The sequence below is a fragment of the Taudactylus pleione genome, unplaced genomic scaffold (assembly GCF_031769625.1).
Source record: "Taudactylus pleione unplaced genomic scaffold, aTauple2 ptg000061l, whole genome shotgun sequence".
NCBI lineage: Eukaryota > Metazoa > Chordata > Amphibia > Anura > Myobatrachidae > Taudactylus > Taudactylus pleione.
The window spans coordinates 14,099,128-14,118,890 of record NW_028284463.1 but is presented as its reverse complement, the minus strand read 5'-3'; the positions used below and the strand labels follow the sequence as shown (position 1 = coordinate 14,118,890).

Sequence of the window (19,763 nt, the reverse complement as noted above, 5' to 3'; positions counted from 1 at the left end):
GGCAGATAAGAACCACACGTCCCATCCAGTCTGCCCTTTAGGGTTAGTTTAGTAGTTTGAGTTAGGGTACGTTTGAGTGCATGTCGGTAGTATTTGCTCCCGCTCTGCATGCGCAGAACTAAATGCAGCGCTGTAATCACATCTGAGAGCAAATCAAACCTACCCGTATACTTTCTTTCATACCCAGTATCATTTACAGTGCGAATTTACATCACTGGTGCAAAATATGCTTCTGAAAACAGAGGACCCTCCCGTAATTCCATCAACATACCCTCCAGGAACTTCGTCTGAGTGAGAACTCCCCATTATGTCTCTTCAGCCATACGCGCAGATGTGTACAAATCGGTTTCACCCATAGCACGCGCAGAGCGAAAACACACACGCAAGCTGCGCTCTGCATTCACTCCTACATTCAACTCTGCAACAGCCCGAGTGACGGAACACAAAGGTCAGCTATTTATCCATCTGTCCACAATCTAAGAGCCAGAATTCTGCCAAACAAAGCACATGGCATATACACATAATGGGCATGACCTCCAGCTATACTGCACATCTACCATTCTGCACATCAACTCTGGTCAGTATACTGTAGATCAGGCATGTCAAACATGCGACCTGACAGTGTGGGCCCACATATACTGTATATATAATATGTGGCCTGCACCCCTGCCACAAACAGAGCTCAGCTACGATCGGGCAGTGTTTACTCTATTTAAAGCTGGCAACGCTGGTCTCTGAAGCGATCAGAAGCCTCGGATCGCCTCAGAGGCCAGCGTTCCCAGTGATGCAGATGAGAGGAGCCTGCGCCTGCCGCTCTGGATCTAATTAGATCCAGTCAGTGGCAGCGTCTACGCTGGACAGTGGGAGTGAAGACAGCGTGGACTGGAGCGGTGCCCAGCAGCCATCGTGAAGAAAGGTAAGTACTGCACAGGTGAGTGGGGCCTGTTCTATACTGGGAGGGGGCACAGCATATGGGGCACTACTGGGGCACTAGTTATACTAGGTAATGCAATATTACTGTCACACTAGGTGATGGTATACACGAAACTGTGCGGCTATACTCGGTGACCGTATACTCAGCACTGCTATACTCTGACGATATACAGGCACTGTACTGCTATACTCAGTGTTGGTATGCACGGCACTGTACTGCTATATCCGGTAACATTATACATGGCACTGCTATACTCTGTGATGATATACAGGCACTGTACAGCTATACAAGGCACTGTACTGCTATAACCGGTAACATTATACACGGCACTGCTATACTCAGTATACACGGCACTGTACTGCTATACTCAGTATACACGGCACTGCACTGCTATAACCAGTAACATTATACACGGCACTGCTATACTCTGTGATGATATACAGGCACTGTACAGCTATACAAGGCACTGTACTGCTATAACCGGTAACATTATACACGGCACTGTACTGCTATACTCAGTATACACGGCACTGCACTGCTATAACCGGTAACATTATACACGGCACTGCTATACTCAGTATACACGGCACTGTACTGCTATAACCGGTAACATTATACAAGGCACTGCTATACTCAGTATACACGGCACTGTACTGCTATACTCAGTATACACGGCACTGCACTGCTATAACCGGTAACATTATACACGGCACTGCTATACTCAGTATACAAGGCACTGTACTGCTATAACCGGTAACATTATACACGGCACTGCTATACTCAGTATACACGGCACTGTACTGCTATACTCAGTATACACGGCACTGCACTGCTATAACCAGTAACATTATACACGGCACTGCTATACTCTGTGATGATATACAGGCACTGTACAGCTATACAAGGCACTGTACTGCTATAACCGGTAACATTATACACGGCACTGTACTGCTATACTCAGTATACACGGCACTGCACTGCTATAACCGGTAACATTATACACGGCACTGCTATACTCAGTATACACGGCACTGTACTGCTATAACCGGTAACATTATACACGGCACTGCTATACTCAGTATACACGGCACTGTACTGCTATACTCAGTATACACGGCACTGCACTGCTATAACTGGTAACATTATACACGGCACTGCTATACTCAGTATACAAGGCACTGTACTGCTATAACCGGTAACATTATACACGGCACTGCTATACTCAGTATACACGGCACTGTACTGCTATACTCAGTATACACGGCACTGCACTGCTATACCCGGTAACATTATACACGGCACTGCTATACTCTGTGATGATATACACTGGCACTGTACTGCTATGCGACAGCATACACGGCACTGCACAGCTCTACTCTGTGATGGTATACACGGCGCTGTACTGCTACACTCTGTGATGGTATACACGGCGCTGTACTGCTACACTCTGTGATGGTAGACACGGCACTGTACTGCTACACTCTGTGATGGTAGACACGGCACTGTACTGCTACACTCTGTGATGGTAGACACGGCACTGTACTGCTACACTCTGTGATGGTAGACACGGCACTGTACTGCTATACTCTGATGGTCTACACGGCACTGTACTGCTATACTCTGTGATGGTATACACAGCAATGTACTGCTATACTCTGTGATGGTATACACGGCACTGCTATACTCGGTGATGGTATACACGGCACTGTACTGCTATACTCGGTGATGGTATACACGGCACTGTACTGCTATACTCGGTGATGGTATACACGGCACTGTACTGCTATACTCGGTGATGGTATGCACTGTACTGCTATACTCTGTGATGGTATGCACTGTACTGCTATACTCTGTGATGGTATGCACTGTACTGCTATACTCTGTGATGGTATGCACTGTACTGCTATACTCTGTGATGGTATGCACTGTACTGCTATACTCTGTGATGGTATGCACGGCACTGTACTGCTATACTCTGTGATGGTATACACGGCACTGTACTGCTATACTCTGTGATGGTATACAGAGTGATATGCAGAGCTCTGTACTGTTCAGTCCGTTGATATACACAAAACAGTACTGCTATACTCAGTAATGATATACACAACGCCGTACAGTAACTCGGTGGTATACACTGTGGTGCTATACTCAGTGACGATATACACGGCACTGTAAGGCTATACTCTGCGACAGCATACACGGCGCCGTACTGCCACACTCGGTGATGATATACACGGCGCCGTACTGTTACACTCTGTGATGGTAGGCACGGCGCTGTACTGCTACACTCTGTGATGGTATGCACGGCACTGTACTGCTATACTCTGTGATGGTATGCACTGTACTGCTATACTCTGTGATGGTATGCACTGTACTGCTATACTCTGTGATGGTATGCACTGTACTGCTATACTCTGTGATGGTATGCACTGTACTGCTATACTCTGTGATGGTATGCACTGTACTGCTATACTCTGTGATGGTATGCACTGTACTGCTATACTCTGTGATGGTATGCACTGTACTGCTATACTCTGTGATGGTATGCACTGTACTGCTATACTCTGTGATGGTATGCACTGTACTGCTATACTCTGTGATGGTATGCACTGTACTGCTATACTCTGTGATGGTATGCACTGTACTGCTATACTCTGTGATGGTATGCACGGCACTGTACTGCTATACTTTGTGATGGTATGCACGGCACTGTACTGCTATACTCTGTGATGGTAGACACGGCGCTGTACTGCTACACTCTGTGATGGTAGACACGGCGCTGTACTGCTACACTCTGTGATGGTAGACACGGCACGGTTCTACTCGGTGATGGTATACACTGTACTGCTATACTCTGTGATGGTATACACGGCACGGCACGGTTCTACTCGGTGATGATATACACGGCATCGTACTGCTAAACTCTGTGATGGTATACACGGCACCGTACTGCTATACTCTGCGATGGTATACTCGGCACCGTACTGCTATACTCTGCGATGGTATACTCGGCACCGTACTGCTATACTCTGTGATGGTATACTCGGCACCGTACTGCTATACTCTGTGATGGTATACACGGCATCGTACTGCTATACTCTGTGATGGTATACAGAGTGATATGCAGAGCTCTGTACTGTTCAGTCCGTTGATATACACAAAACAGTACTGCTATACTCAGTAATGATATACACAACGCCGTACAGTAACTCGGTGGTATACACTGTGGTGCTATACTCAGTGACGATATACACGGCACTGTAAGGCTATACTCTGCGACAGCATACACGGCGCCGTACTGCCACACTCGGGTGATTATATACACAGCGCCGTACTGTTACACTCGGTGATGGTAGACACGGCGCTGTACTGCTACACTCTGTGATGGTGTACACGGCGCTGTACTGCTACACTCTGTGATGGTGTACACGGCGCTGTACTGCTACACTCTGTGATGGTGTACACGGCGCTGTACTGCTACACTCTGTGATGGTGTACACGGCGCTGTACTGCTACACTCTGTGATGGTGTACACGGCACGGTTCTACTCGGTGATGGTATACACTGTACTGCTATACTCTGTGATGGTATACACGGCACGGCACGGTTCTACTCGGTGATGGTATACACGGCACCGTACTGCTAAACTCTGTGATGGTATACACGGCACCGTACTGCTATACTCTGCGATGGTATACTCGGCACCGTACTGCTATACTCTGCGATGGTATACACGGCACCGTACTGCCATACTCTGTGATGGTATACACGGCACGGTACTGCCATACTCTGTGATGGTATACACGGCACGGTACTGCCATACTCTGTGATGGTATACACGGCACGGTACTGCCACACTCTGTGATGGTATACACGGCGCTGTACTGCTACACTCTGTGATGGTATACACGGCGCTGTACTGCTACACTCTGTGATGGTATACACGGCGCTGTACTGCTACACTCTGTGATGGTATACACGGCGCTGTACTGCTACACTCTGTGATGGTATACACGGCGCTGTACTGCTACACTCTGTGATGGTATACACGGCGCTGTACTGCTACACTCTGTGATGGTATACACGGCGCTGTACTGCTACACTCTGTGATGGTATACACGGCACGGTTCTACTCGGTGATGGTATACACTGTACTGCTATACTCTGTGATGGTATACACGGCACGGCACGGTTCTACTCGGTGATGGTATACACGGCACCGTACTGCTAAACTCTGTGATGGTATACACGGCACCGTACTGCTATACTCTGCGATGGTATACTCGGCACCGTACTGCTATACTCTGTGATGGTATACTCGGCACCGTACTGCTATACTCTGTGATGGTCTACACGGCACGGTACTGCTATACTCTGTGATGGTATACTCGGCACCGTACTGCTATACTCTGTGATGGTATACTCGGCACCGTACTGCTATACTCTGTGATGGTATACACGGCACGGTACTGCCATACTCTGTGATGGTATACACGGCACGGTACTGCTATACTCTGTGATGGTATACAGGGCGCTGTACTGCTACACTCTGTGATGGTATACACGGCGCTGTACTGCTACACTCTGTGATGGTATACACGGCGCTGTACTGCTACACTCTGTGATGGTATACACGGCGCTGTACTGCTACACTCTGTGATGGTATACACGGCGCTGTACTGCTACACTCTGTGATGGTATACACGGCACGGTTCTACTCGGTGATGGTATACACTGTACTGCTATACTCTGTGATGGTATACACGGCACGGCACGGTTCTACTCGGTGATGGTATACACGGCACCGTACTGCTAAACTCTGTGATGGTATACACGGCACCGTACTGCTATACTCTGCAATGGTATACTCGGCACCGTACTGCTATACTCGGCACCGTACTGCTATACTCTGTGATGGTATACACAGTGATGATATGCGGGGCCATTTACTGTTCTGACCGGTGATATACACAGCACTGTACTGCTATACTCAGTAATGATATACACAGCGCAGTACAGTAACTCGGTGGTATACACTGTACTGCTACACTCTGCGACAGCATACACGGCACTGCTATACTTCGTGATACACGGCGCTGTACTGCCACACTCGGTGATGATATACACAGCGCCGTACTGTTACACTCGGTGATGACAGAGAGGGCAGCACTCGGGTATAGGAGCGCCGGTGACGCCGTGTGACAGACAGACGCGATATGAGCAGTACCCGGCCGCAGCTGTCCCCCGTTATACACTCACCAAGAACGCAGACATCAGACATGCCGGTTTCCGGCTTCCTCTGTAACAGCACCCAGGCCCTCCCCCGGCGTAGCCACATTCCGGGATATCCCCGCCGCCGCCACACGGCATGCTGGTCCTTGTAGTATATCTGACGCCACGTGTGCCTTCCCGCTGCCTGCACTTCTCACATAGCAAAACTACATCTCCCAGCAGCCCCTTGCTGCTTGCGGCCCCCAGCCAATCATCTGACACCATTAACCCCAATGCCAATCACCTGCCGTCATCACGGGGCGGGGCGCCGGGCGTTCACCTAATTGCGCGGAATTGGTAGGAGGAGAGTAGCAGCCTGTGATTGGCTCCACTGATCCCACGAGGGTGTGTGCTCCAATAGGAGCGCGGCATTATAGGGTTATATAATGTGGGTGCGGCGCGGCGTCCTCTCTCTCTCTCTCCTGGGCCTGGCACTTGGCAGTGATCTGGTAATTAGGGTGAGATAGCTGTTACCATAACAAGATAACTGCGGCAATAAAGCTTCTGTGTGATGTGATCATGCGGGTTATTGCTCTGCTGGGTTATTATCCTGTATCTCTGTCAGGTCCATCATGATGATTATTTATTGGCACCGCATGGTCGAGCCTAGTGCTGTAGATGTGTTGCTGTGACTTGTAGTGCCACAAGAGGGGTGATTCCTGCTTCATTCACTGTAAAGTTACTTCGGTGACTGATAGTCAGTCCTGTCCCTGTGGGTTACTGGGAATGCAGCGCTGTCCCTGTGGGTTACTGGGAATGCAGCGCTGTCCCTGTGGGTTACTGGGAATGCAGCGCTGTCCCTGTGGGTTACTGGGAATGCAGCGCTGTCCCTGTGGGTTACTGGGAATGCAGCGCTGTCCCTGTGGGTTACTGGGAATGCAGCGCTGTCCCTGTGGGTTACTGGGAATGCAGCGCTGTCCCTGTGGGTTACTGGGAATGCAGCGCTGTCCCTGTGGGTTACTGGGAATGCAGCGCTGTCCCTGTGGGTTACTGGGAATGCAGCAGAGCTCTCTGTTGTGTGTTGACTGTATATATTATGTCACATGAGGAACAGCTATAAAATATCCATTTGATCCCCCTACAGTGAGTGCATGTTCCTCTGAACCCCAGGGCTGCTCTCTGATGCACTAAGATGCTCACTACTAGTATGATGGAACCAGAACATGTCAGTGCTGTGTATGTTGGTTATTGTAATTATTGTTTTCCTCCTTAGGTGGGACATACCTATATCTGGAGCCGTGCACTTGTGTATAGGATGTGTGGACCCCCTTGGTGATGCAGCGGATCCTCTTTGAGCAGTAAGTGTGCCCCCCCCCTTGGCGTTGGCTAGTATTGGTGCTGCCTGTGATGTACCTAAAATTCTGACACCTCGTATGAGACCAAAAAAATCAATGATTTTGCTCTTTGGGCTGAGGCAGCTGTATAATAAGTACAGGGTCTGCTGTTGGGCTGGCTGCACACTAAGCATGGCCTGTCTCCTTGTAGGTGTAACCTGGTGCTGACTCCGATCCTGTAAGTGATGACTGCAGCGTGCTGTCCAGGAACATGGTAAGTAATGGATTATGCAGAATAACAGGAACAGTGCTATGCTTCCAGATACCTTTCTGGAATGTAAAATGTCACCAAAGTGTTTAAACGACAGCTTGTGTGACTGAAAATACAGACTAGCATAGGGTCTCGTACAGATTCTAATAGAAGTGCTACTACACTATTACTGATCCTGTATCTCAGGACCCTGTTACTGCTTTTTGGGTCTTTTAGTTCTAGACCAATGGGGCAATTACATAATCGTGTCTACTGCAGGATATGTAGTATTGCAACTTCCAATGCCTTAATTAAAAGTTGAGCTGTTCATATAGTGTGATCTTATTATGGGACTGTGGCTGCTTACAAGTCCTATAGTCCTTACTGTTTGTAAGCCAATGGCATTAAACTTTGTCAACTGTACATTTGATCACATGATTGTTTAATGTAACAAGACCTGTGAATGTCCCTTGCTTTCCATTCAAGACTCCCAGTATGTATTGCCCCCAGTCTGGTCTCTGCTGTGCTAAGCTGATGGCTATGATAGAACCAGGATGTGTGGCAGTGCTGTTTTGCTTAAAGGTCTGTTTCCTCCTCAGGTGGCGCATGCCTATATCTGGAGTTATTCAGTATGTAAGCAGTGCGGACCCTTCCGGTGACCCCATGGATCCTATCTGAGCAGTAAGTGTGCTCCGCCTTGCGTTGGCATTGGAGCTGCCTGTGATGTACCTAAAATTCTGACACCTCGTATGAGACTGTAAGAACAGCTTCTTGATTATACTAATTAGGCTGAGGCAGCTGTGTAAAGGGAGAGTACAGTGTCCGCTATGTGTTCACTCTATGCTAAACCTGACCTGTTTCCTCATAGGTGTGACCTGGTGCAGGCTCTGATCCTGTAAGTGATGTCTGCAGTTCTGGGGCTAAAGGAATGTGGTAAGTAATGGATTATACAGAATTTAGGAATGTATCTGCTTCATTAGTGACATCTTTCATTCCAGAAAGGTGCAAAGTGTATAAATGTCAGTGATGGCTTGTATGACTGAAAATATACTAGCATAGGGGCTTGTACAGATCCTGATAGTGATGGAAGTGCTACTACACTATTACTGATCCTGTATCTCAGGACTTTGGGGTAAATGGATTAGCGTGGCTGAGGTGAAGCAAGAAGTGCTATTGATGAGATGTATGAACATCTCATCTGCCGGAGTGGGGGATTGAAAACTTCCCCTACCCCCTCCGGTGCCCCTTGCCTGAGCAGAGTTTATCAGCCTGGTACAGATTTGCTGAGTCTCCCTTCCTGGTTGGCTCCACTGGGCATGCGCAGGAACTTGTAAGTATTGCAAGGTCTCGAGCACTTTCCCGGAGCCTGCGGGGACAGTGCTATCCCTGCTGTGGTTATAGGGCAATGACAGCTGTAACTGCTGGAATGGTCAGTGCCACTGACTGTTCATACATAGCCCAGCACATTGGCGCTGCTATCTTGTAGATGGTGCCGATACCTCTCCCTATATTGCCTGGTAATCTACCCCCCTTTGTTACTATTTATTGGGACTTGTAGTTCTAAACTAATGGGGCAGTTACAGAATTCTGTCTAATGACAGAAATGTATTGCAGCTTTTGTTGCCTTAAAAGTTCGGCTGTTTTCATATATGGTCTTCCTATTAATGCAGAATTGCTTCATGTTAAGCAAATGGCATTAAACTTTGTCTACTATACATAGTGTTCCCTCTAGCTCCGGTGCGAGGCAGGGCGCCGGAGCTAGAGAGGGCATGTCCGTGCTCTCCGAAGGCGTGCAACCGAGAAGGGGGCGTGGTTATCGAAAAGGGGGTGTATCTATAACACGCATCCCCTTTTCGTCACTCTTGTGGGCGTGCCTGGCACTTACGGACACGCCGGGCAGCCCCCAAGCCCTGCAGACGGAGCGGAGAATAGATGCCGGGCGCATGCGCCCGGCGTCTATTCTCCGGCGGTAACGGGTCACCACACATTGCTTCACCTGCGGGATACTGCAACCCGTGGGTGAAGATGGTTCCCGCAGGCTGTAAGGGCAGGGTGATTTTTGCCCTCCTTCTGGAGGGCAGGGCGCTTTTTGCCTTCCAGAAAGAAGGCAGGGTGCCGCGCCCCGCTAAAATAGCCTAGCGGGAACGCTACTATACATTAATCAAACCGTATAATATAACGAGATCCATGACTGTCTTTTGCTTTCGACTCCCAGCATGTATCCTGCATTGCCCCAAGTCCGCTCTCTTCTGCGCTAAGCTGATCATTATGATGGAACCAGAACATGAGGCAGTGCTGTGTATGTTGGTTACAGTCTGTTTGCTCCTCAGGTGGAACATGCCCATATCTGGAGTCGGGCACTCGTGTGTAAGCAGTGCGGATCCTTCTGGTGACGCCATGGATCCTTCTTGAGCAGTAAGTGTGCTTTTCCTTGGTATTGGGGCTTGTATTGGAGCTGCCTGTGATGTACCTAAAATTCTGACACCTCGTATGAGACTAAGAACAGCTTCCTGATTTTACTCATTAGGCTGAGGCAGCAGTGTAAGGGGGGATTACAGCATCTGTGTGCTAGCTATATTCTAAAGCTGACCTGTTTCCTCATAGGTGTGACCTGGGGCAGACTGTAATCCTGTAAGTGACTGCAGCACGCTGTCCAGGAGCTAAAGGAGCATGGTAAGTAATAAAGGGATGATGTGGAAGCCCTTAAACGAACAGCTGGCTCTCCTAGGGGGCAGATGTGCACTGATGCCACTTCAGCGGTTAATGTTATGTGCACTGCTACCGCTTCTCCCTATATTAGCGGGGCTGGGTGGTAATTGACAGGGGCACTGCTATGTATGAACGGTTAGTTTGCCTGACTTCTGCCTGCTGCAGCCATTGATATCCACGGCTGCAGCTGACTATGCCCTATCCCCACAGCAGGGACAGCGCTGTCCCTGCTGGCTCCGGAGCTGCACGCGAGGTGTCACGATATCCTGCGTATGCTCAGTGAAGCCAGCCGGGAGTGAGACATGTGCTGTGGTCTCTAGTGGGGATTGCTGGAGGGGGGAGTTTTCACTCCCATGTTCCGGCAGATGAAGAGATCTCCTCCTCTTTATAGCTTCCTGCTCCACCTTGGTAAAGAGGCGAAGCAGGAAGCATAATAGTGGCACAATAATAGTCCCATCCCTAGTACCTTACTGGGATTAGATGGGAGATGTATTACTAGAAGGGCACCACTTGCATGTGGCACAGGACAGTGCTCTGACTGCATACCCCATGTAGCACAGCGGCTTGTACAGCTATTTAGCAGGAGCCAAACGTGTGACTTTTATACATGGATGGATGTTTGATTTTATTGAAGCATAGAAATTGCGACACTGAGCTTGGGGGTGCATGGGTGATCATTCCAATTGAAAGTTTGAGTATGCAAGTTTTCAGATGCCTTTTTATCTGAATGAAGAGGCAATTCTAATGGAGCGTACACACGGTCAGATTAGTCAGATGAACGATTTGGACGATTTTTAACTGCATTAAAATGAATGGAATCGTCCAAGTCTGACTGCAAACCCATCAGATGTCAGATATCGTTATCTGACAAACGGGAACGCGCATCGTTGATCGTCCATCGTTCAGGCATGTCAGATATGAACGATTTTTCATCAGATATGAACGACTGAACGATTTTTAAATCGTTATCGTCCATATCTGAAGAAAAAATCTGATCGTGTGTATGCACCATAAGACTGGCCACACACTAGACCAACTTACATCCAACCAGCCAACTTGTTGATTGGTTGGAATGAAAATCTGGTAAGGAATAGGAGTAAATGATCAGCAATTTGCTCCTAAATGCCAGAAAACAGATGAAAATGGTCGTCAGACAAGTTTCAACAAATTGTTTAGATCAAACAGTTTTTGTTAATTTTCCGGCGTTTGGGAGCAAATTGCTGATAGGTATTTGCTTTCATTCCTTATTAGATTTTCGTTCCAACCAATCAACAAGTTGGCTGGTTGGATGTAAGTTGGTCTAGTGTGTGGCCAGCTTTAGGGTAACCTTTTGTGTTGTAACATGGCCTATTGTAGTCTCTGGTACCGTTAACAGTATGTCTATTCTGACATTCATAGATTGTGTTGGCAGCCATTGTGTGACTTCTGCATGTAGAAGACATGTCACTAGTGAGTTAGTGGTGGTTGCCTTATTGTAAATCTTCCTGATCTCATTATGTCTTCACCCCCTGGAATGGCTGCTACCATAGGTAGACAAAGGTTTGAAGCCCTCAGATACTCACAAAAGTACCTTTGTCCTACTGCAATATGGCTGGATCATTGTGCATTGTGGTCCTTGCTGTCCAGTATAAAATCCAGATTGTGAGCAGTGACCTAATCCCCAGTCTTGATGGCTCAGCCTTGTAAATTGCTGCTTTAAAGTATATTGGTGCTGTACGGGGGACCAGTAAACTATCGCCACTCTCACAACCATTTCATCTATTAAATTGTGTGGATGGCGATTGATGGGCACCCAGAGTTGCCATTTAATAATTATGGGTGCTCATTATTACCATCTTAATCCCCTATTAGACCAGGTTTAGCCATGTTAAATGGCTAAACCCATCTGAAGTCCTGGTTAGTGCCCCCCAACAGGCTTAATGCACATCTTGGCTCGCAGCCTCCCGAGGATGAAGCAGAAATTGCTAGCGGCTATTGTGCTTGAACAGCGAAAATGGATTTGTTCCATAGGGTGCTCTATGAATAAATAGCTACTGTGCAAACATTTGATTTGCCCCTCTCAGGAATGGTGTCCTGGTCAGTACTTTCCTGCTCATGTCACACATGCTGAAGGGTAATGGGCAGCCTGTCTGGTCAGGGTCATGGGCTGAATGTTGCAGTTGGAGCCACCGATATATTAACACATTCTGACACCTGAGCACTAAGTGTGACTAATCTGCCCTGTCTGAGGCTCTTCTACACTGCAGACATTTTGGATTTGCCCTTAAAGCTGGTGATCATCATCATTGCTTTGTAAATTACACATGGAATATCAAATAGGTGGCAGCTCCTCAGTTTGTTTCTAGTATGAAGGCATAACGTAATCCATTTTACCCTTACCTCCCACCACTAAATCCAAATACTTGTCCAAACCAATACTTGTACACACTTTAAGCATGTTGGCTTGGGTGCTTTCCTGAAAACATGGGCTGCATGGTTCAGGCTGTTTAGCCACACCTTTTATAAACTGGCAGAGTAGGGATGCATTTTCAGCATCCCTTGGCCTAATTCATGTCAAACGCTTCTAAACATTAGGTAACATTGGCATGGAGCAACATCAAGGTCTATTTACTAAGCGGTGTTAGATAAAGTGAACTGTGAGAAAGTACTAAGCAATCAGCTCCTTACTGCCATTTTTCAACCACAGCCTGTGATGACATGGTAGTTGGAGCTGATTGGCTGGTACCTTACCTCTGTTCACATTATCTCCTAACAGCATAGTAAATGGACCCACAAGTCTCTTGCACTGTATAATGATCAGAGAATTGCATATGGTGGCCTTGTCAGGGCAGACTTGCTATAAAAGGAAACCCTCACCGGAGTACCTCCAAAGGTTGGAGCTGCGTTCCTCTACTGTTGAGTTTCACAAACTGCCCTTACAGTTCAGGTTTTAAGGCTCTACATGCTTTGGTTCAGATGGTTAAACCAAATTGCCTGTGGTACTAAAGTCACCTGTGAAAGTATGGATATCCTTAAAACCTGGCCTGTAATGGCAAAGTTTGGGAGCCTCTGCTTTACAGTATAAACTGGAACTGCTGGCTGCACCTACACCGCTGGACTCCCCAGAAACTTCTAAGTGTGTAGAGTAAGATTACCTAAAGCAGAAAAGACTGAACTTGCATGTCCCAGAATATGTGATTCTTGTATTACCCACTGTGCTTAGAGCAATTTAATGGTCTTAAATTTAATGCGTACACTTGCATACAAGCTGGCTTCCGGTCTGTCCCTGGTATGTGAAACTGTTTTGCTGCACAGTAAGGGGTGTGGAGGGCACCGGGTCTTAATTGATCTCCTCTCTTGTCCTAGGCTGGAGGAGCCTGCTGAGGAACGGCTGCTTACAAGCGGAACAGTTGATTATGGGACAAGAAGAGGAAATGAGCTGTTGGAATACTGCAACTTGCATGGTGGTGTTAAATCTGAATAAAGACTCTACGTCATTTAAGCACAACAATTTTATTCTTTGAATGTCTTACAAAATAATACATGAAACAATATTTAAAATGCTAGCACAATAGGGCAGCGAGCAGGTATAGTAGTCCGAATGCTTACATGAAGGCTTGGTGTTGCCTATTTAGGGCTATATTCAATTAGACGCGAAAAGCGGTTTTCTGTGAAAGTATCGCGGGCTATGTCTTTTTGCCAGGTGGAAAGTTATTGCCATATTCAATTCCAAATAGTTTTAGCCTACATGAAAACGCAATGTAATATGTAAGATTCGCCTACAAATAGGTGGTAAAAAAAAAAAATGCAGAATTGCATTTTTGAGGCACAAACATCAGGAAACCTCTCGGCCCCCTTGGGACAACCTCCAAAGCATAACTGTCAAATCCTTAAAAAAAAAAAAAATGACTTTGGATAAGTCCAAACTTGGGGTACAAACTTTATCTAGTGAAATAAGCTTCTGGAGGGTCTGCAAGTATGGGGGAGGCATTTTTTTATTGCAGGTACTTGCTGAAGGTTTGTTTCTAAAACTTCAGTTTTGCGATGTGTAAGTATGCTAGCACCCATTTTCATGTACCACAAACTTGCTGGGGCTTTTTTTTTTTTTCCCCTCAAACTGCTAAATGCTATTCTTCACCACTTGTGCAAACATGCTATTGAGAGCATTTAAGTACCCCAAATACCTTCAGTAGGGCTATTCGGGGGCATCTACATTGATCCCCAATGTTAGTGCATCTTTTGGGGAGTGTCGGGCTGATTTTCCCCAAATCTGGCAGCACTTTTTGCCAGGTTCAGTCTTTGCGTCCTTTGCAATTGAAAAGGATGAATAGCGGGGGCTTGCCCCACAAGTATCCGCGTCCAAAACACACAATGTAGGCGGTAACTAGATTCCGTCATCGGTGGTGAGATTATCGTGGCTAATTGAATATGCCCCAAAGATTTCCTCCATTTTTCACTGTCTGTTTTTGAAATTAATTCTCAACCTGTCCCCTGAGAAGTAGTCTCCTGCTCAGTATATTTTCTTTAGGAGGGGGGTCTGAAAATGTGCCTCTCACTGTAGGAAAGTCTTGCAGTGCCCCTGTCCTCAGTAAGAGTTGAGGATGAATACTGGCATGGTTATGGTAGTGTAGAGGTTCCCAAACTCCAGCGTTACAGTCCTTGTGTTAATAATATCCATGCGTGAGCACAGGTAACTTAATTTAGTACCTCAGTCAACATGATAAAACCAAAAAAGAAACTCTTTGAGCACTAAGTCAGAAAAGGGGGCAGGAAAATGTGTTCCCTAAAATCTAACTTATTAATTAAAAAAAAAATTGGTCAAATATAGCATCACATCACCCAATTAATACACATGTAGCAAAATATGTATGAAAGTAATTCCACAAATATTATATGCAGTAGAATGAGAAGTAGCTCTGTCCTGACCTTCCATATTTATATCCACAAATCATGAAACAATGAAATGATTGGTACAAACTTGCATTTTATGGTATTATTTGAAGTCTTATTGTAATATATTTGATTTCATATCCTCCCTTTTAATGGCAAAATATTAATTGTTCTCTAATTGTATGAGCATAATAATGCTAGTCAATGTGACTGAGTCAAAATTAGATAATCTAGTCTGCTAAGGATACATGCAGTATTACATATTTTTGTTATTTTATTGATATTTGTGGAATTACTTTTGTTATATACTGTATATTTGTGTGTATTAATTGGGTGAAATGATATATTTGACCCAATTTTTTAGAATGAATAAAAGTTAGATTTTAGGGAACACATTTTATTGCCCCATTTTAGTTCACTAAACAGTTTCTTTCCCTTTTTTCTTTTAACGCTTGTGAGCACCACCAGTACCTGTATACCTTACATTTTCATATGTAGCATTTTAATAGTGGTACTAGTAATGATATATATTCCTGTGCAACGATTTCCCCCTACCCTATATTTGCAATTTGATAGAACTACCTGGGCTAAAGCATGGATATAAATTAAAACCTGGACTACAATGGTGCAGTTTGGGAACATCTGTAGCAGTGTGTAAACCAGGTCTTAGTGCCAATGTTCATGTAGGGAAGGCTAGCATCTATTTTATCCCTACATCCAGCCAGCCTTGGAGCATACTTGCCGACAATCAGCTCCAGCCTTCCGGGAGAGAGCTGATTGTTGGATAACAGTGGGGGGGCGGGGCTGGCCATTGGGGGTGGGGCTGGTCAGATTGTTTCTCATTGGGGGCGGGGCTGCATGATCATGGCTCCACCCCTTCACAATGCCATTATTTTCGGTGTTGTGAAGCAGGGGGCGGGGCCACGATGACGCGATTCAGGGCGAAACGCATCACCGCCCCCCCCTACCGCGGGGGTTTCTAGTTGTTTCAGGGGGGAGGTAGGGAGGGTCAGAGACTTCCGGGAGGCTTGCTTGCCTGCCTGCCTTTCCGGGGGGCCAGGAGCGGCACCCGAAATTCGGGAGGCTCTCGGCCAAATCGGGAGGGTAGGCAAGCCTGCCTTGGAGCCATATCAGCATGTGCTATGGAATGGGTACCTGCCTCCTGCACACATCATGTCCTCTGTCTAATATTGTACAACGTATCAGGATTTAATGGGCTGTTTGATGAATGTTTGCCTCCATGGCCTAAGTAACGGGTACTCTGCAGGAGCTTATGTGACTGCAGTTGGTGTGTTACACTGTCCCAAGGCTCAACTTGTCTGTTTAGTAATCTGACCAAAATGGTGTAATAGAAAATGCTGAAAGCCACAAATGCACGGGTCAAAAGGACAACTCAACCTTCTGCGGATGGACAGGACATGTGCTTTAAGCTGACTTACCAAGAGAATTCCTTGCAAGCATGAGCAACTGGTCCCTGATTATAGAGTCAGTGCATTTTGTGAGGCAAACTTCCCCGTATTTACATTCATTGTGAGTTTCTCAAGTTCTTGCAGACCTCTCCCTCAGATCAGTCAGATAATATGTACATGTGAAACACTAGATATCTTTGCAGGACGCTCCGCTTGATGATGTAAAAACCACTCTGGTGCATGCTCACAATGGGGATGTTCTGAAGATGGAACGTGCAACAGGCCCAAATGGCCGTCCTACATCAGGGCATAGACTGTGTGTAATAGGGCTAGGCTCTTGTGATTTTAGATGTCCTTTTGTTAAACATTGGATTTGCTACCCTCACAGATACAAACACAGACATGCACGGACAATGCTCTTCCACTGCACGGGGCTGTCAGATGTGCTCTGGAGCACCCTCTAGTGGAAATGCTGAATGTTCTCATCAGTCTCTGTACAGGTACCAGGTTGGTAACGTTTCCAGGCGGCTGTAGGATCAGGACTTACAGCAGCCAGAGCCCTTTACTTCCTTCTTGACGTAATCGTGGAGTTTAAATTTCGGTTCGTTGGGCAGCTTCATTGACCGGTGTTTGAGCTCCCTGCAAAAAACAAAGAATTGGTGTAGTGGCTTGGTCCCAGGCTTCATGGGATACTGACCTAGTGAAATAGGTTACCAGTTATAGTTGGGCAATGTAGCATTAGTTACTTGTACGCAAGCCTTGTACACCCATATATCCTGGCTTAGAAATGAGGAGCTGGGACATCTATAGTTCTAAAGAGGATACGTGTATGGGGCCCGTACATCCGCAATAAATGAGGCAATTCTGTCTCTTGCTGGTCGTATAATAAAAAAAAAAAAAAAAAAGTAGTGATGGGGTTTGCCAATTCTGAGCAAACATATCGGCAATGTATGGGTGGATTGGGAAATCAAAGTGTGTGTGGGGAAATATACGAAGATGTGGAGAGAAAGTACTGACCAATCAGTTGTTGATAAAAAAAAAAAAAAAAACATAACAGGAGCTGATTGGTTGTCACTTTCAAGGCTTAGTACATCTCCCCCACAATCTGAATTCTTGTGTAATTGCTGCTGTATTGGGCCCCATTACACAACTCCAGTTGCTAAGCCTGTTAATTGCAAAAGCAGTGATCTGTAGTTCCCGAACTCTGTCCTCACGGCACCCTAAAAGTACGTACACCCTGGGCGATCAGGAAAGACCGTACGATTACGACATCGTAATCTTACCGTCGTTCCTGGTCCCCTGCAGTGCCTACACTTAAAGAAAAAAAAAAATCAGTCGTTCAGTGTAGGCTCCCTCTGTCATCACTGAACATGCACAATCGGTCGTTAGACCGATTGTGCTGCATGTTCAGGCGATGGACAATGTCGGAAACGACCAGTGGGAGCGCGCATCGCTGGTCGTTTCTGTCATAGAGCACAATTACGATGTAATTGTGCAATCGCTCAGTGTGTAAGAATCATAACAGTCCAGGTTTTAAGGATATCCATGCTTGAGCACAGGTGATTATAAGGACACTTGTGTCTTACCTGGTTAGGGCCTTTTCTTTGAATTCTATAGGGGACATAGCCTATGTTGGGTAAAGGGAAGGCGGTGGAATCTGGGCACCAAACAGTTAAAACTTTCACACTCCAGAAGCCCAGGCTCCTCCTCCCCTATATCCAGGCAGGTCAGTCAAGTTCGCAAGCCCACGGTAGGAAGACCAGCACGGACACGCACCTGAAGAGACAGCGATACCATAAACCGAGGAAAACCCTGCCAGCCAGGTGGGGCGCTCTGTTCCTTAGGGAATTTGAAAAAAAAAAGGACCTAACCAGGTAAGACAAGTCTCCTTTTCTTCATGCCACATAGGGGACACTGCAACTACGCTGGGATGTCCAAAAGAATCCCCCTCCCTCGAGCTGCACAGAATACCCTCTGCCAAAAAGCCACATCCGCGGAGGTGAGGGTGTCAAAGGAATAAAAACAGAAAAATGTGTGGGCAGAAAACCATGTAGTTGCCCTGAAAAGCTGCTCAGCAGAGGTGCCATGACGAGCTTCCCATGAGGCACCAATTGAATCAGTGGAACGAGTGGGCACCATGGCCGGGGTGGGAAGGTCCGCTGCCACGTATGCATGGTGGCTGGTTCAAAGGAGCCCCCTTGCCAAGGTCTGCTTCGTAGCTGGCCAGCCCTGCTTATGGAAGCCATAGAGGATGAAAAGGAAATCGGGCTTCCGGATATCCCTGGTACGCTCTACATAGATCCGGAGAGCTCTCAAACATCAAAAGAGGCCTCCAGAGAATGAAAGGCCGGGACCACAATCTCCTGATTGAGGTGAAACTATCTTCGGAAGTCCGAAGAACGGCCTGATCCCAGTGAAAGACCCAAAACGGAGAGTGACGACAGTGCACTCATATCTGACACTCTCCGGGCTGAAGCGATATCCAAAAGTAAGAGAGAGAGTCTTCCACGCGAGCCAAAGAAGGTCTACTGATTCTAAAGGCTCAAAGGGAGAAGCCTGAATAGCCCGAAGCACCAAGGACAAATCCCACAGAGCCACCGGAGGAACAAACGGGGGACTGCACGTGGAGCACTCCCTGAAAGAAAGTACGGACATCAGGCATCATGGCAATTTGTCGCTGGCCGAGACCTGCACTTTCAAAGATGAAAGGTGAAGACCCAAATCCAGACCCGCCTGTAGAAAGGAGAGGACTTGGAAAGCTGGAAGGATCTGGGGTTAAGGCCCCTGGTAGAACACCAGGAGAAGTACGTATGCCAAACCCGATGATAAATCAAAGCCGAGGAAGGTATTTGTGAATTGACTGACTGACCACGCAAACCCCTTAGCTCTCAAGACAGATGTCTCGAGAGCCGCCCGTCAGGTCCAGGTGGAAGCGTGTGCCCTGAGACAGTGGAGCATCAATGGAAAGCCTTCCACGGCCAATTGGGAGCTACTAGAATCACGGTGCCCCGCCTTCCAACTTGCGTAGAACCCTTGGTAGAAGCAAG

General features: G+C 46.9%; 2 protein-coding genes, 1 long non-coding RNA gene and 3 other non-coding genes across 7 annotated transcripts in view; 4 read left to right on the top strand and 2 right to left on the bottom strand.

Annotated features, from left to right (window-relative positions):
* Window positions 1–6,341, bottom strand: part of TRAF7 (TNF receptor associated factor 7) — a 52,156-nt gene extending 45,815 nt beyond the window's left edge. The window contains exon 1 of the mRNA XM_088464775.1: window positions 6,194–6,341. The gene's annotated coding sequence lies outside the window, so the exon portion shown is untranslated. The remainder of the gene's footprint in view (window positions 1–6,193) is intronic.
* A 259-nt stretch (window positions 6,342–6,600) lies between these two features.
* Window positions 6,601–13,928, top strand: LOC148535081 (uncharacterized). Of its 2 annotated transcripts, none has more exons than XR_015876274.1 (8): window positions 6,601–6,663; window positions 7,419–7,503; window positions 7,691–7,753; window positions 8,329–8,410; window positions 8,598–8,662; window positions 10,060–10,144; window positions 10,334–10,402; window positions 13,784–13,928. It is a non-coding gene; the product is annotated as an uncharacterized LOC148535081 (long non-coding RNA). The 2 variants fall into 2 exon arrangements; XR_015876276.1 differs by having other exon boundaries at window positions 6,602–6,654.
* On the top strand, window positions 7,545–7,623 carry LOC148535084 (small nucleolar RNA SNORD60). Its single transcript, XR_015876479.1, has one exon. It is a non-coding gene; the product is annotated as a small nucleolar RNA SNORD60 (small nucleolar RNA).
* On the top strand, window positions 8,445–8,527 carry LOC148535083 (small nucleolar RNA SNORD60). The gene has a single exon (XR_015876477.1). It is a non-coding gene; the product is annotated as a small nucleolar RNA SNORD60 (small nucleolar RNA).
* On the top strand, window positions 10,186–10,266 carry LOC148535082 (small nucleolar RNA SNORD60). The gene has a single exon (XR_015876478.1). It is a non-coding gene; the product is annotated as a small nucleolar RNA SNORD60 (small nucleolar RNA).
* RAB26 (RAB26, member RAS oncogene family) overlaps window positions 13,900–19,763 on the bottom strand; it is a 297,863-nt gene continuing 291,999 nt past the window's right edge. The window contains exon 9 of the mRNA XM_088464774.1: window positions 13,900–17,355. Coding sequence (XP_088320900.1) covers window positions 17,253–17,355 — 103 coding nt within the window. The 3' untranslated portion in view covers window positions 13,900–17,252. The remainder of the gene's footprint in view (window positions 17,356–19,763) is intronic.